The sequence below is a fragment of the Salvia hispanica genome, chromosome 2, assembly GCF_023119035.1.
Source record: "Salvia hispanica cultivar TCC Black 2014 chromosome 2, UniMelb_Shisp_WGS_1.0, whole genome shotgun sequence".
Lineage (NCBI taxonomy): Eukaryota > Viridiplantae > Streptophyta > Magnoliopsida > Lamiales > Lamiaceae > Salvia > Salvia hispanica.
In genome coordinates, this window is record NC_062966.1 from 28,188,853 (window position 1) to 28,202,342 (window position 13,490).

At 38.9% G+C, this 13,490-nt stretch overlaps 4 protein-coding genes across 4 annotated transcripts; 2 read left to right on the forward strand and 2 right to left on the reverse strand.

The window, feature by feature from the left end:
- Positions 1–1,155: 1,155 nt before the first annotated feature.
- LOC125206689 (F-box protein At1g47340-like) lies at positions 1,156–1,944 on the reverse strand. Its single transcript, XM_048105929.1, has one exon. It carries the CDS (start codon positions 1,942–1,944, stop codon positions 1,156–1,158), a length of 789 nt encoding a protein of 262 aa, XP_047961886.1.
- Positions 1,945–7,169: 5,225 nt separating this feature from the next.
- LOC125206690 (LRR receptor-like serine/threonine-protein kinase GSO2) lies at positions 7,170–9,939 on the forward strand. Its single transcript, XM_048105930.1, has 5 exons — positions 7,170–7,890; positions 7,981–8,118; positions 8,218–8,289; positions 8,467–8,538; positions 8,627–9,939. Exons 1-5 carry the CDS (start codon positions 7,182–7,184, stop codon positions 9,937–9,939), a joined length of 2,304 nt encoding a protein of 767 aa, XP_047961887.1. The 5' UTR covers positions 7,170–7,181.
- LOC125203123 (probable LRR receptor-like serine/threonine-protein kinase At3g47570) lies at positions 9,870–10,976 on the forward strand. The gene is made up of 2 exons (XM_048101409.1): positions 9,870–10,386; positions 10,476–10,976. The coding sequence occupies exons 1-2, from the start codon at positions 10,107–10,109 to the stop codon at positions 10,847–10,849; spliced, it is 654 nt and encodes a 217-aa protein (XP_047957366.1). The 5' UTR covers positions 9,870–10,106; the 3' UTR covers positions 10,850–10,976.
- A 4-nt stretch (positions 10,977–10,980) lies between these two features.
- Positions 10,981–12,718, reverse strand: LOC125203122 (glucan endo-1,3-beta-glucosidase, acidic-like). Its single transcript, XM_048101407.1, has 2 exons — positions 12,599–12,718; positions 10,981–12,133 (listed from the first exon to the last, which is right to left on the reverse strand). The coding sequence occupies exons 1-2, from the start codon at positions 12,675–12,677 to the stop codon at positions 11,085–11,087; spliced, it is 1,128 nt and encodes a 375-aa protein (XP_047957364.1). The 5' UTR covers positions 12,678–12,718; the 3' UTR covers positions 10,981–11,084.
- Positions 12,719–13,490: the final 772 nt, after the last annotated feature.

Sequence of the window (13,490 nt, forward strand, 5' to 3'; positions counted from 1 at the left end):
CAACAGAACGACAGTTGTACACGAAGGGAGTGGGAGGGGAGATGACCCTCCTCCATGATCCGGCTCCAAGGGTGTACACGTGGCACTCGGATTTGGGAATCCGTGATACTCTGTTCGTGTCTTGATCACATAAGCAATCATGGAAAACCCTAACTAACTTATGTTCGTTGGTTACTCTGCTGGCTCCGAACCCAAATGAGACAACTTGAGGGAACGTGTAGTCGAAGTCTTGAGGTGAATGGATTTCTATGTATTCACGGGTGATCGGATTGCATATGGAGAGGGGCATTAGGCCTGATGTTGGTGTTTCGCCAGAGTAGGAGGCCGTTGGCTGACGGAGATTGAAGGAGTTTGAAGTTGGGGATGAGGAGATTGTAGTGAAGCTCATGGTGCTCGATATTAGGCTCGTCTTTGAATTCGTAGAGTTGTTGTGATGAGATGCGTTCATGGAAGACAGCTAGGCCGGGGCTGGAGTTGGAAAGATGATGGTTGATGAATTCTTGAGTGTTGAGTAGATCGAGCCATGGCTTGCAAACGGATTTGCATTGGAGAATGGTTGGGCCGGGGAGTCGGGAGAGGATGTCGATGGTGATGATTTGTGAAGAATTCTTCCTTCATTTTGTGGGAGAGTTTTGTACTACCTCCGTCCCCCAAAATTTGCTACACTTTGACCCGAGACGGATTTTAAGAAATGTAATGGAAAGTGAGTTGAAAAAGTTGGTGGGATGTGGGTCCTACTTTTAAAGTATTAGTTTTATAATAAAATTTGAGTAGGAATGAGTTAGTGGAATATGGGGTCCACTACCAAAAATGGTAAAAGTGAAGTGTATCAAATTTTCAGGGATGGACCAAAATGGTAATATGTATCAAATTTTCAGGGACAGAGGTAGTATGATAGTAATAATTTGTTGAATAAATGGGCTGCATTTGTAGGGAATTGAATTAGAAAAGTATGGGAGATCCGTCATTGACTTGTTGAGTAGTTCTTGTTTCGTTGGAGTAGTAGATGAGTTGCCGTCTATGCATCAACATCAAAATGTCGCCATCTTTGAAAACTTTGATAGGATAAACCCATCTTCCATTGATATCAAAATCAGTATAACTCAACTTGTACTCTATGGTCTAAGATTCCTCAACTCCGTATTCTTTCATTAACTAGATTACGATTTCGTAGTCTTGTGGATAACAAATACATAGGCAGTCCTTAAAAACCAACAACTCTTCATCTCCAGGAAGATCGGGAGGAGGAGAGAAGAAGCTAAAACATTCAGTTTCAACATCAAAAACACAAATCAGAAAGGAGGGTTGAACCAAATCATCTCCTACCCAATGGAGGTTGCCATTACATTCAGCGTGCCCATATGAGTAGAATTTCAAGTCAGGAACTGGGGCTTGGACACGCCTCCACTTCCCGAGGGTGTATACTTGAAAATAGTCGGATTCATTATTCCGAGCCACATAAACCACCTTATACTTGCCACTTATTTTGCTCACACAAAAATCAAAAGGAAGCGGATCCTCGAGTAAGGCGTAATTTATTGGACAGACGAGCCTGATATATTCACAAGTGAGAGGATTGCATATGTAAACACGATTATCAGTATAATATTGTGGGTGAAGAAGCAGCAGTCCATTAGCAGCTGTGCATTCCATTGGTGTGATTCCGAGAGGGGTTTTGAAATCTGTGAGCGGAGCATAGTGAAGATCGTGGCTCTCCAAATCGGCTTCGCCTTTGTCTTCGATTTCGAAAATCTTGCAACGAGATGGTTTCCACTTTAAAGTAACTAGGGTGGGCGGGAATTTTATTTCGAAGTAGTCGGAATTGAGCAGATTGAGCCATGATTTGCAAACGCATTTGCTGATTGCAACGCTTCGGAATGGGAGGCGTGAGAGGATGTTGGACGTTAATTCCGATGGCAGAATTTGGAAGAAATTACGCCCCATTAATGGAGAACTCAAACACAACATAGTAGAAGCGGCAGAGCAGCGTTTATTTATGTGCATAATAATTAGGGCTTTATTTTAACCTTTGTCCTTTATAAAATTTCAAGAGTTAATAGAAAAGCTAAATTAAAATTCTAAAATTGAAAAAGCAAACCTAAAAATTAAATTTGAAAAACGCAAAATCTAAAAGAGAGATTTTATAGCTCCTTTGCTTCATCTTTTCTTAAGTTTAAATCTTTCCTTTTAGTTTATGGGAAAAAGATCTACATCTACGAACTTGGGCCTAATTTTTGGGCCTATATTAATACCATGTATAAATAAGCTATTCACCATTTAATAAAATAACCAAATTTAGCACTACTACAAGATCCATATATAAAATGATAGATTCACATTTCATTAATTTTCTAATCATTTTCAATTATAAAGTCAAATATTATTATAAAACTACAAAATAACAACGTAGCATCAAAAGGTAAAATCCATATATAAAATAATGACTCACGTTTCTAACTTTTCTAATTATTTTTAATTATAAAGTTAAATAATATTTTAAAATTCGTGTCAGTTAAAAATAGAGACTTTTAATAGCAACCAGAGGGAGTAATATTTAAAAAAAAAATGAATTTGTGTGAATGCTGAGATTTAAATTTACTGACTCCTAAATTATCAAGCAAATTACATTATTATTTTTTAATTTTGGTTTTCATATTAAATGCTAAGGTATGAATATGGATATTTTTCTCTTTGGTTTTTAGAATATCTCCAATGAATTAAAATGAAATGGTGTGATCTTGATTAAAAATAAGAATTGAAATTCATGGTACTATTGAGTATTGACACTAGTGGCATGGATAGGGGTGGTTCGGTACGGTATACCGTACCGGGAGTGTCATATCGTATACCGTATCGAAAGTTACGGTATGACAAAAATCATACCGATACCGTACAGTAAGTTTCGGTATACCGGAGTTCGGTATACCGAAAATTCGGTATGACAGTTTTCCATACCGTTACCATACCGTATTATCGGTATACCGTACCGCATTTCGGTATACCGTACTTTTGCGGTATACCGAACTGCGATATGGCATTCCGATATACCGTTATACCGTGTTTTGCGGTACGGCATACCGTTATACCATGATACCGTGAAAAAATCTATTATATCCATAATATAAAAAAAAAATCTAGTTTTCAACTACTTCAAAAAATAGGGTTCCCAATTTTGATTCTTTTATTTTTTGTATAATAAAAATTCTTATTTTTAAAATTTAGTTTAAATATAACATATATATTTATATTATATATATATCAATCGGTATACCGCGGTATGAAAAATCTTATACCGTTACCGTACCGATCTCTATCGGTAAGGTATCATACCGTACCGAAAACTACGGTATACCGAAAAAACGGTATTTTCGGTATTTTTTCGATACGGTAAGTCCGGTATTCCGGTATTTCGGTATAATTCCCCAGTCCTAGGCATGGAGCAATGCCCAATGCATTAACTATTGTGGAAATAAAACTGTACTAGTATCGATTTTTTAAACTTTTTTGTGTAGGATAATTATGTTTGATCTATTTCTATTAATTTAATCAATCAACTTTTAAAACTTTAAAAAATATAGATAAAATATTATCTATTAATATTTTAATTAATTTAATCAATTGTAATTCTACTCTTTGTAATGTAAAATTAAATAGAAATCTACTTTTTTATATTGATTTTGTAATAGAACGCGAGTGAAATGAATTAATGGAATGTGATATATATTTACTACCATTTGTAGTAAAAGTGAAATGTGACATCTATTATAAAACGAAATAAAATCACAAAATATGACTCTTATTATAGAATAAAGGAAATAGTACTCTCTCCGTCCACAAAAAAAATAGCACAATTACCATTTTTAGCCGTCCAAAAAAAATAGAGCACAATCATTTATGAAAAGTTTTCAACAAATAATAACCCTACATATCATTCCACTAACACTACTTCTCGCTTACTTTTTCTCATTTTCTCTTACTTTTTTCCTTTTCTCCTACTTTACCAATTTTACATTAAAATCCGTGCTATACACAAATTGCTCTATTTTTTGTGGGCAGAGGGAATAGTATTTAATTTTATTTAATTAATACGGAGTATTTAAGTATACAGTAGTTCTCTCTTTTATACTCTCTCCTTTCCATATTAATTGAGTCATTTTGTCATTTTGATACGTTTCATAATAATAGAGTCATTTCCATTTTTAGTAAAAATTAACACATTTTTCCACACCTACTTTACTTTTTGTTACTTTATTCTTTTTTCATCTCTCTCCCTTTTGCCTCCATTATTACAGAGTGGCAGGAATATTTTTTTCTCTCTCGTCTCTCTACATTTTTCCATGAACAAAGGGAGAGTTTTGCGTTTTATAAAATCACTCTTTTATAAAACCGCTCCGTCGCCAGTGGCCACTGTAGTCCAGCGGCCATCGACGCTTTCCTCCCTCGCCGTCCTTCCGCCGCCAAATAGGTTTCTATAATTTCCATATTTCGGTTTATTATCTCCGAATATCATACTCCCTCCGTCCCACATTTGTAGTAACATTTAGTTATGGCACGGGTTTTAAGGAATTGGTGGAGTGTGTAATAAATGAAGTGAGTTGGTGGAGTGAGATGATGGAGTGTGTAATAAATGAAGTGAGATGATGGAGTGTGTAATAAATTAAGTGAGTTGGTGGGTCCCTTTTTGACTTTTTGGTTTGTTATTTTTGTTTTGATTTATTTTAATGTAGATAATGGCATTTGGGTGTAATTTTAGTGAATAATGGAGTAAAATTTTATGTGCAAATATAGTAAATTCTAAATGTTACTCCAAATGTGGGACGGACTTTTATGGCAAAATGTTACTACAAATCTGTGATGGAGGGAGTATCAATTTCTGTTTTTCTTTAAAATCCAGATCAACCATTTGTGCAGCGCCACTATTATTCACCGTCGTTTTCAGTAACAAAGAGGTATTCAAGCTCCCACATCTTATCAAAGCAGTGTTTTTGTATGTGTGATTTCTGATTTCTGTTACCTTTCCCCAACTGAGAGAATTAAGTAAACTTTGTTAGCTTTGTCGTTTTCAAGATTAGGTATTAACTAATTAGGGTTGCTCATTACCCCCAATTTTTATTTGGTATTCACCACTCTTAGATAGAATCAATTTGGAGTTAGAAATTGATGGTGTTGGATTTCTTTGATCAACATTCTAATACAACTGTCTGTTGTTTTAGGTAGAGAAATGACGAGAGAATTCTTCGTGAATTTACCGACAGAAAATACGATTGATATCCTCTCAAGGCTCTCCGCCCGAGATGTTATTAGTTGCAAGTGTGTTTGCAAGTCAGGGCTCGAGTTACTCAACTCTCGCGAGTTTGTCAAGTCTCATCTTTCTAATTCAGTGCCGGGGTTGGCTGTGGTTCGGTCCAGTGTGGAGTCTAACTCGTACGAAATCTTTCAATTTGAAGACAGCCTTGACCTTGAGCACCATAATCTCCGCTACAGTTTGGTCACCGAGTCTGTTTTTCCTCATGCTGAAGCGCCTCAGGGTTCAGCTAATGCGTTGGTTTTTATGACGGGTGATGAACCTTGTGATCTTTATGTATGCAACCCTGTAACACGAGACTAATCAAGCTTTGTCCGTATCCTCACTCTCTCGACTCTTCGTCTAAAATAGTTATATTTGGATTTGGAGTGACCAAAACGACTGGTCAACATAAGGTGGTTGGGGTTGTCTGTGACTATGAGTTAGCAGAGAATTTGTTTAGATTTACAGTTACCCGAACTCACTGTAAGGTGTACACGCTTGGGACACGAACATGGAGGAGTATCGTACCCGGTGACAAGCTAATGTAGTCTCCGATTGGGGTATTTCTTAACGGAAATCTTCAGGGGTAGATCCAAAATCTGCATCCTGAATATCTTGCTTTGATCTTATAACAGAGCATTTCAGCACGTTCACCCATCCTCCTCTTCTGACAAAAGCAGGGTCTGTTGGGATCTTGTCAGTTTTCGAGGGTCGTCTATGCTTATGTGATAATTCATCCGAAGGAAAAATCGTCGTTTGGGTGATGAGGGAATATGGGGTGGCGAAGTCTTGGACAAAGGAATATGTCATCAACAAAGATGCCAAGCTTTGTGGAGATTATGGGCTTATTTCCCTTATTAAGGTTTTTAAAAATGGTGACATCTTGATGAAATGTGATGAGTCCCTGCTGTTCCACTACAATGGCAAGACGAAATCTTCAAGAAGATCGAGATGTTTGATGCTCGTGGTGGAAATCATACTAGTGTGGGTCAGGGACGGAGCTAGAAATTCTACATAGGTGGGGCAAAAATATACATAAAGATATTTTAATACATTGAGAAGGGGCAAAAATAAAGATATTTTAAAAAAATTTAAATTAACTTATTAAAAGTAGTATACATAAATTATTTTTAGGTGGGGCATTTGCCCCTTGTGAACTCCAAATGGATCCGTCCCTGGTGTAGGTGCGATTCTCCACGCCTCAAGTTTTCTATCCCTGAGAAATTTTGGGATGGAAGACTTATACCCGTTCTGACTGCGAAGCTTCTTCTTGTTGGACTGATTTCCGCAGAACTATGAGGTTTTAACTTAATGTAGTTAGTATATTTGCTTTGTATGTTTATGCTATAATATGCTCAGACTTCGCGCTGCTGCTAGTTGCTTTTTTTTTGTTACAATGCAGATCAACTCTCTGAAACGAGTATATCCAAATTTAAGCATGTAGCCTTGTTTACTGTTCTATTTTTCATGAAACGACGTCGTTGCAATAAGATGGAAGTTTATATTTTATCTTCCATCTGATTCGAAACGACATCGTTTCATCCACTTTGGATGCCATGTACCATCTCTGGCTGGCAATTGTACTTTTTTGGTGCTGAAAATTGGTCTAGGAATATAATTCACTGATACCTATTTATCGAACCTAAAATTTATGCAGGTCAACAGAAGTAAAATAGATTTACCGATATTGTGATAAAGTGGAACATAGCAAAGATATAATGCTTGTGGGATAAAAGAGTAAAAGTAGTTTGTTTAAAGATAATGTGTACAGAAAGATGCTTTAGGAAAGTAGATTGCTTTTTCTTTTGTTTCCACTAACCAAATTTGGAAATTAAATGATTGTCTTCGTCTCATCTTCATCTTCATTTGAGCTTTCGAAAGATTCAAGCTACTAATGGAGACCTCTTCCCCTCCCTTCTCTCTCGTTCTCGTGCTCTTGACATTAACCAGCGTTACACTGATCACCTCCTCCTCCCCGTTTTCCAACTCAACTACTGATCAAGACGCTCTCCTTTCCTTCAAAAGCGCCATCAATTTGGAGTCCGGTTCCATCCTGGTCAGCAACTGGTCGACCAATGCTTCCATCTGTAGCTGGACTGGCGTTTCATGCAGCCTCGACCACCAAAGGGTCACGGCCCTCAATTTCTCCGGCTTCCTCCTCCACGGAACCATCTCTCCACATCTTGGAAACTTAACGTTCCTTCAGTCTCTGGACATGAGCTCCAACAATTTCACAGGTTCCATACCCTCAGAGCTGTCCAACATCCAAACGCTGCAGACTTTGAACTTAGCGAGTAATCAGCTCGTGGGAGGTCTACCGAGTGCAGTCTTCACCAACATGTCTATGCTGGTAGAGATCAACCTCATGTTTAACAACCTATCGGGCGAGCTCCCAAGTGATATATGCAGCAATACTCCGAAACTCAAGATATTACTTCTGAGCGGAAATAAAATTGTTGGAAAAATCCCGAAGAGTATATACAAGTGCAGAGAGATGGAAGATTTGGGAATATCCTCTAACAAACTCAATGGCAACATACCAACTGAAATTGGGAACTTGACGAAGCTTACCAAATTAAGCATGTATTCTAACAATTTGGAGGGTATCATCATCTCTTTTTATTTGAAATTACTATCATGTTTAGTTAAATAGTATTCATTAACCTTTTGATATAATGATTCTAATTGAGCAGGAGAAATTCCTTCATCTATCTTCAACATTTCTTCTCTGGAATTTGTGTACCTTGGTGACAACATTCTTACTACAAGTATCCCCATTTTCAGCAGTTTAACCAGGCTTCAAAGATTGTATCTTGACAGCAACTTGATTGGTAATTAAATAACAATTTGAGAGCGTATATCTGTTATATGTAGAAGTTATATTTTGGAAGGCTTCTTTTTGGCTAACTATGTTGTACTTGTATTTGTAGGTAGCATACCCAAAGAAATTGGATATCTCACCTCCTTGCAGCATCTAATACTTAGTGAAAACAACTTGACAGGTATAATTAACATGTTGCCTAAAGTAGAGAAAGCAAATTTCCAAAATTTGAAAATCTAATGGTCCAGATTTTAGTTTGTAGTTTGTATGAAAGATGTAGTTTTCCATATAATAATAGTACCCTTCTAACTTGATCCCCTTTTAGGTATTTTACTAAAAAGTGTTTTATGCTATTCAGGTCACATACCAAAGCAAATTGGGAACCTTACTATGCTGAGAACGTTATCTATTGATTCCAACAATTTGACAGGTATGTTCTCAAAAGAAAACATTGAAGCATGCAAGTTACATTACTTATTAATGAGATTTGTTACTAAATATGAATTACTTGATGGAAGGTGAACTGCCGGAAGAGCTTGGTAATCTCAAAAACATCACACTTATTCAAGCATACATGAATGCTTTGAGTGGTTCCATCCCACATTCCATACTTAATCTCTCAACATTGTCGGTATTATCTCTTCAGTTAAATCAACTTTCCGGCAGTCTTCCTCCAAACATAGGCCTCTCACTTGTCAATCTCGAAGAGCTACATTTATCTTCCAATAGACTCACAGGAGAAATCCCAACCACTATCAGCAATGCTTCCATGCTTACTTATTTGCAGTTGAATGATAACTCATTCACTGGCTCCATTCCCCACTTTGATAACTTAAGGTCACTCCTGGTCCTTCGACTTTGGGGAAATAATCTGACAGGAGCTGACTCTCCGGATCAAGAACTCACATTTCTCTCTTCCCTAACTAACTGCCCAAATTTGGAGTACTTGGAGTTATCTGATAATCCGCGGATGAATGGTGTCCTCCCGCCTTCGGTTGGGAATTTATCTGCTTCTCTCATCAATTTTCTAGCATCTAACTGCAGCATCCAAGGAGTTATTCCTTCTGCTTTTGGAAATTTGAGCAATTTACAAACTTTGGATTTATCTACAAATAATCTCACAGGATTCATCCCGGCAACAATGGGGAAGTTGAAGCAACTGTGGAAGTTAAACCTCTATAATAACCGGCTGGGCGGATATATCCCTCGTGATCTTTGTCTAATGAGTAAATTGATGAACTTGGGATTGCATGGCAACATGCTTGTAGGTCCGATACCGGAATGTTTGGGGGAAGTTAAATCTCTAAGAATGGTCATGATGAGCTCGAACAAGCTGAGTTCCACTCTCCCTTCGGAAATCTTTGGTCTTGCAGACCTCATATTTTTGGACTTGTCTTCGAACAATCTGAGTGGTCAACTTCCGTATATTGGAAGGTTGAAGACTATTAACCAGTTAGACTTATCCTCTAACGAGTTTTCAGGTTCTATTCCTGAATCAATTGGCGGATGTGAGTCACTTGTATACCTAAATTTGTCGAAAAATACGTTTAATGGTTCCATCCCTCAGTCAGTGGGAGAGGCCAAAGGATTGAGTAAATTGGATCTGTCCTATAATCACCTGTCTGGTTCGATACCCGAGTCGCTTGGAAAGCTCAAGCTTGAGAAGTTGAATATGTCTTATAATGATCTGGAAGGAGAAATACCAGATGAAGGTTGTTTTTCTGAGTTTGATGCTCAGTCATTTCTCAACAACTTCAGGGAACAAGTTCTTTTAGTGAGACAAATCTCCTTGGTAAAGGAAGCATCGGTAAAGTCCTCAAAGCAACACTAGCAGATGGGACAGAAGTTGCGGTGAAAGTGTTCAACTTATAAGTAGAAGGAGCCATCAGGATCTTTGAAAGTGAGAGTCATATATTGAGCACTATTCGACATAGAAACTTGGTGAAGATACTTGGTTGTTGCAGTAACCCTGAATTCAAACCTTTGATTCTTGCATATATGCCGAATGGAAGCTTGGAGAAATGGCTGCATTCGGACAAGAATTGTCTTGATCTGGTGCAAAGACTACAAGTAGCAATAGATGTGGCGTTAGCTTTGGAATATCTTCATCATGACCATACATACCCTGTCATTCACTGTGATATAAAGCCAAGCAATGTGTTGCTTGATGCAGATATGACTGCTCATGTTGGGGACTTTGGTATCGCCAAGCTCTTTGACCACGACGAGGCTGTAGTTCACACTATAGCCAGGGGAACTATTGGTTATGCAGCACCAGGTGATGCGTAATTTATAAAATCTTGAATTTCACTTTCTTATTATGTTATTATGTTGATTGGTGTTGAACGTGTGAATTACAATTTGTAGAGTTTGGATCAGAAGGAACGGTATCTACAATGGGAGATGTATACTGTTATTATGGGATACTGTTGTTGGAGACGTTTACAAGCAAGAAACCGACAGATGATATGTTCAATGGAGAAATGAGCATAAAGGAGTGGGTGGGTAAAGCATTAAACGAAAATGCAATAAGCGTAGTTGTGGCCTCTGTTTTGGTATCAATAGAAGATGGACAATTCTCTGCAAAGTTAGAATGTGTGACATCTGTTTTTGAACTGGCGATGAAATGTTTGGCCTTTTTACCACATGAAAGAATCAACATGAAGCAAGTAGTAGCTGCTCTACAGAAGATCAAAGCAAAGTTTACAGTGGAAGATATGCAGAAGAAGCATCGCAGGTGATAGATTGTTAAATACTTGCTTTAGTTAAATAATAATGTTGTGTATGTTTGTGTGTCGAGGTATTTGGTGTGGCAAGTATGTTTGTATATTGTGGAGGGAGTAGTTTGTGAATTTTGTGAGTATTTATAGATTGATAGTAGGATATGGATATCCTGTTGCACTCACGATACAATCTAAACACACACTGCAAACTAATTCACACCACAACCATAGAGGGAAAAACACGCTTAACAAATCACCGGAATCGGAATGGGAACTTTGGCTGGCTGTTGGGAAGGAAGATCCCGAAATGCCTCTCGTACTCCGGGCCGGGCCTCAGGTTCTCATCGAACATAGCAAATATGAACGTCTCTATCGGCTGGCCAGGCCTCATTGGCGTTCCAGTCCTCACCACGCGCATCAAATTGTTGATGTAGGTTCTCGCGTTGTTAACCGTGTTGATCGGTCCATCGCTGAGCGCTGTTGTGTTGCGCTCGAATGGAATGCTTGGTTTCGGTGGAGGTGCCGCGTGTTTCCCACCTGACGAAATACCAGTCGTTCCCGAAACCTTCATCCCAGACTTCATTTCAGGTGTTTGTTGAAGGGATAATGGCGATGCTGCCGCAAGGATCTTGGTCATGGAGGCAATGAAGGCGTCGTGGATCACGTAGAAGAGGTTGTCGTAGTACACGCCGCCGAGAACGACACCGCTGTTGGGCTGCAGAAGCGCGAAGGAGAGGTTGATGTTCCTCCGGTCGTTGAGGTAGGCGTAGAACGGGAACACGTTGATATGCATTGGGGCTCTGGTGTCCCTCATGAACTCGAGGATCGGCCGGATGAACCAGTTCACGCTGCACTTGAACGCGGCCGCCTGAGGCGGGCTCCACTGGCTCAGGAGGCTTATCTGGATGGACGTCGAGACTTGGACGCGGCCTCCCTGCCCGGCCGCGCGGATCGCGCGGTACACGTTCTGCATGGCCGGGAACACGAACGGCCCCAGCTCAGAATTGGGGTCAATCTCGTTCCCGACAATGATGTAGCGGAACGTGACGTTCGGGAAGCGGAGTATGTTTTGGCGGACCCAGACGGTCGCCGCCTGGGGGCAGTTGGCGAGATCGCGTAGGTCGGAGTGGGATACGCCCATCATGAGACGGATGTTGGTTCCGCTGAGGGCCCGGAGAGTCGGGGCGTGGGGGTCGAAGAGACGCATCCTGCGGATGTTATTCTGTTGGTACAGGGTCACGGTTGCGGCCGGGCCGGGCAAGTTGGTGCCCAGCCGTCCGAAGAAAGTGCCAACCTGGCCAGCTGCATAATTCTACTTGTGTAAGAATGTCTAAATGCATATAAATGCGTTTCATGCAACATAATTAAGCAAGGATTTTGTTAGGGCTAGTTTTCGATCCTACAACGCGGTTAACGCTGCGGTTAACGTTGCAATGCAGGATCAAAACTTAGTCCTAACAATATTTGAGCTTATGTTGCATGAAACACATACAACAATGAAAGTATCATTATACTCGTGTAAGACTGTCTAACAAGTCAACATTTGTTGACTATATGTGTTTCCTGCAACATAGTTTAAGCAAAGGTTTTGTTGGGACTGAGTTCCGATCCTGCTGTACAATGAACATTGCGAAGCAGGATCAAGACTCGGTCCTAACAAAATTTTACGCTTATGTCGTATGAAACACATGCGTTAGTTACACTCTTGACAAATTGCATCCACTTTACACTTGTGTTTGTGTGTATCTAAAAAGAGCAATAGATTACCTGTGAGATGAAGAGAGGTGACGAAGAGCAACCCCAATAGGAGCACTGTAAGCTTCAAGTGATTGTCGGTTGAAGCCATTTAGGTATAGTGTTTTTGTGTGCAATGGATAAATAATTCCCCCAAAACTCCTCTTTATAGCAATCTAGATGCACGATGCATCTCTCCTACTTATTTAATTAAGATGTATTAGTCTCTAATTAAATGTATTACTCCCTTCGTCCATGATTAAATGTATCAAGTTTCTTTTTCGTCAGTTCACAATTAAATGTCTCATTTACTTTTTACTTCTTCCGTCCGCCATTAAGAGTCCCACTTTTTGGCGGCACGAGTTTTAAGAAATGTTAAGAAAAGTGGGTGGAAAAAAGTTAATGGAATAGAGGTCCCACATATATATATTAGTTTTAAATGAAATGTGAGTGAAATAAGTTAATGGAAGATGAGACTCTATTATCATTTATGGTAAAAGTGAATCGGGACTCCTATTCGCGGACGGACTAAAATGGAAAAACGGGACTCCTATTCGCGGATGGACCTCGCCAACTGGACCCCACATTCTATTAACTCATTCCACTCACATTTTATTTCAAAATTAATATATAAAAATAGAAATCACACTCCACTAACTTTTTCTACTTTCCATTATATTTCTTAAAACCTGTGTCAAATCAACTTAGAACACTTATTGTGGATAGGGGGGGTATTATATATATTATCATTATATTAATACTAACTTTTAAGAATGATAAAGAGTGTTTTATATTTGGTTATTTGTTATTTTGATTGTTATTCCGATAGAGGATAAACGAAAATGCACTTTCATCTATGTTTTTTCCCCAATATTTTGTGAATTTTAATCAACGGTTAAACGCTTCTAACCCCAAAAATCCATGA

Coding starts and splice junctions, on each gene's coding strand:
- LOC125206689 (XM_048105929.1), bottom strand. CDS start 1,944: ATGGGGCGTAATTTCTTCCAAATTCTGCCATCGGAATTAACGTCCAAC.
- LOC125206690 (XM_048105930.1), top strand. CDS start 7,182: ATGGAGACCTCTTCCCCTCCCTTCTCTCTCGTTCTCGTGCTCTTGACA. Junction 7,891..7,980: donor GTATTCTAACAATTTGGAGG/GTATCATCATCT, acceptor CTAATTGAGCAG/GAGAAATTCCTTCATCTATC. Junction 8,119..8,217: donor TCTTGACAGCAACTTGATTG/GTAATTAAATAA, acceptor TTGTATTTGTAG/GTAGCATACCCAAAGAAATT.
- LOC125203123 (XM_048101409.1), top strand. CDS start 10,107: ATGCCGAATGGAAGCTTGGAGAAATGGCTGCATTCGGACAAGAATTGT. Junction 10,387..10,475: donor TATTGGTTATGCAGCACCAG/GTGATGCGTAAT, acceptor TACAATTTGTAG/AGTTTGGATCAGAAGGAACG.
- LOC125203122 (XM_048101407.1), bottom strand. CDS start 12,677: ATGGCTTCAACCGACAATCACTTGAAGCTTACAGTGCTCCTATTGGGG. Junction 12,134..12,598: donor CACCTCTCTTCATCTCACAG/GTAATCTATTGC, acceptor AGAATTATGCAG/CTGGCCAGGTTGGCACTTTC.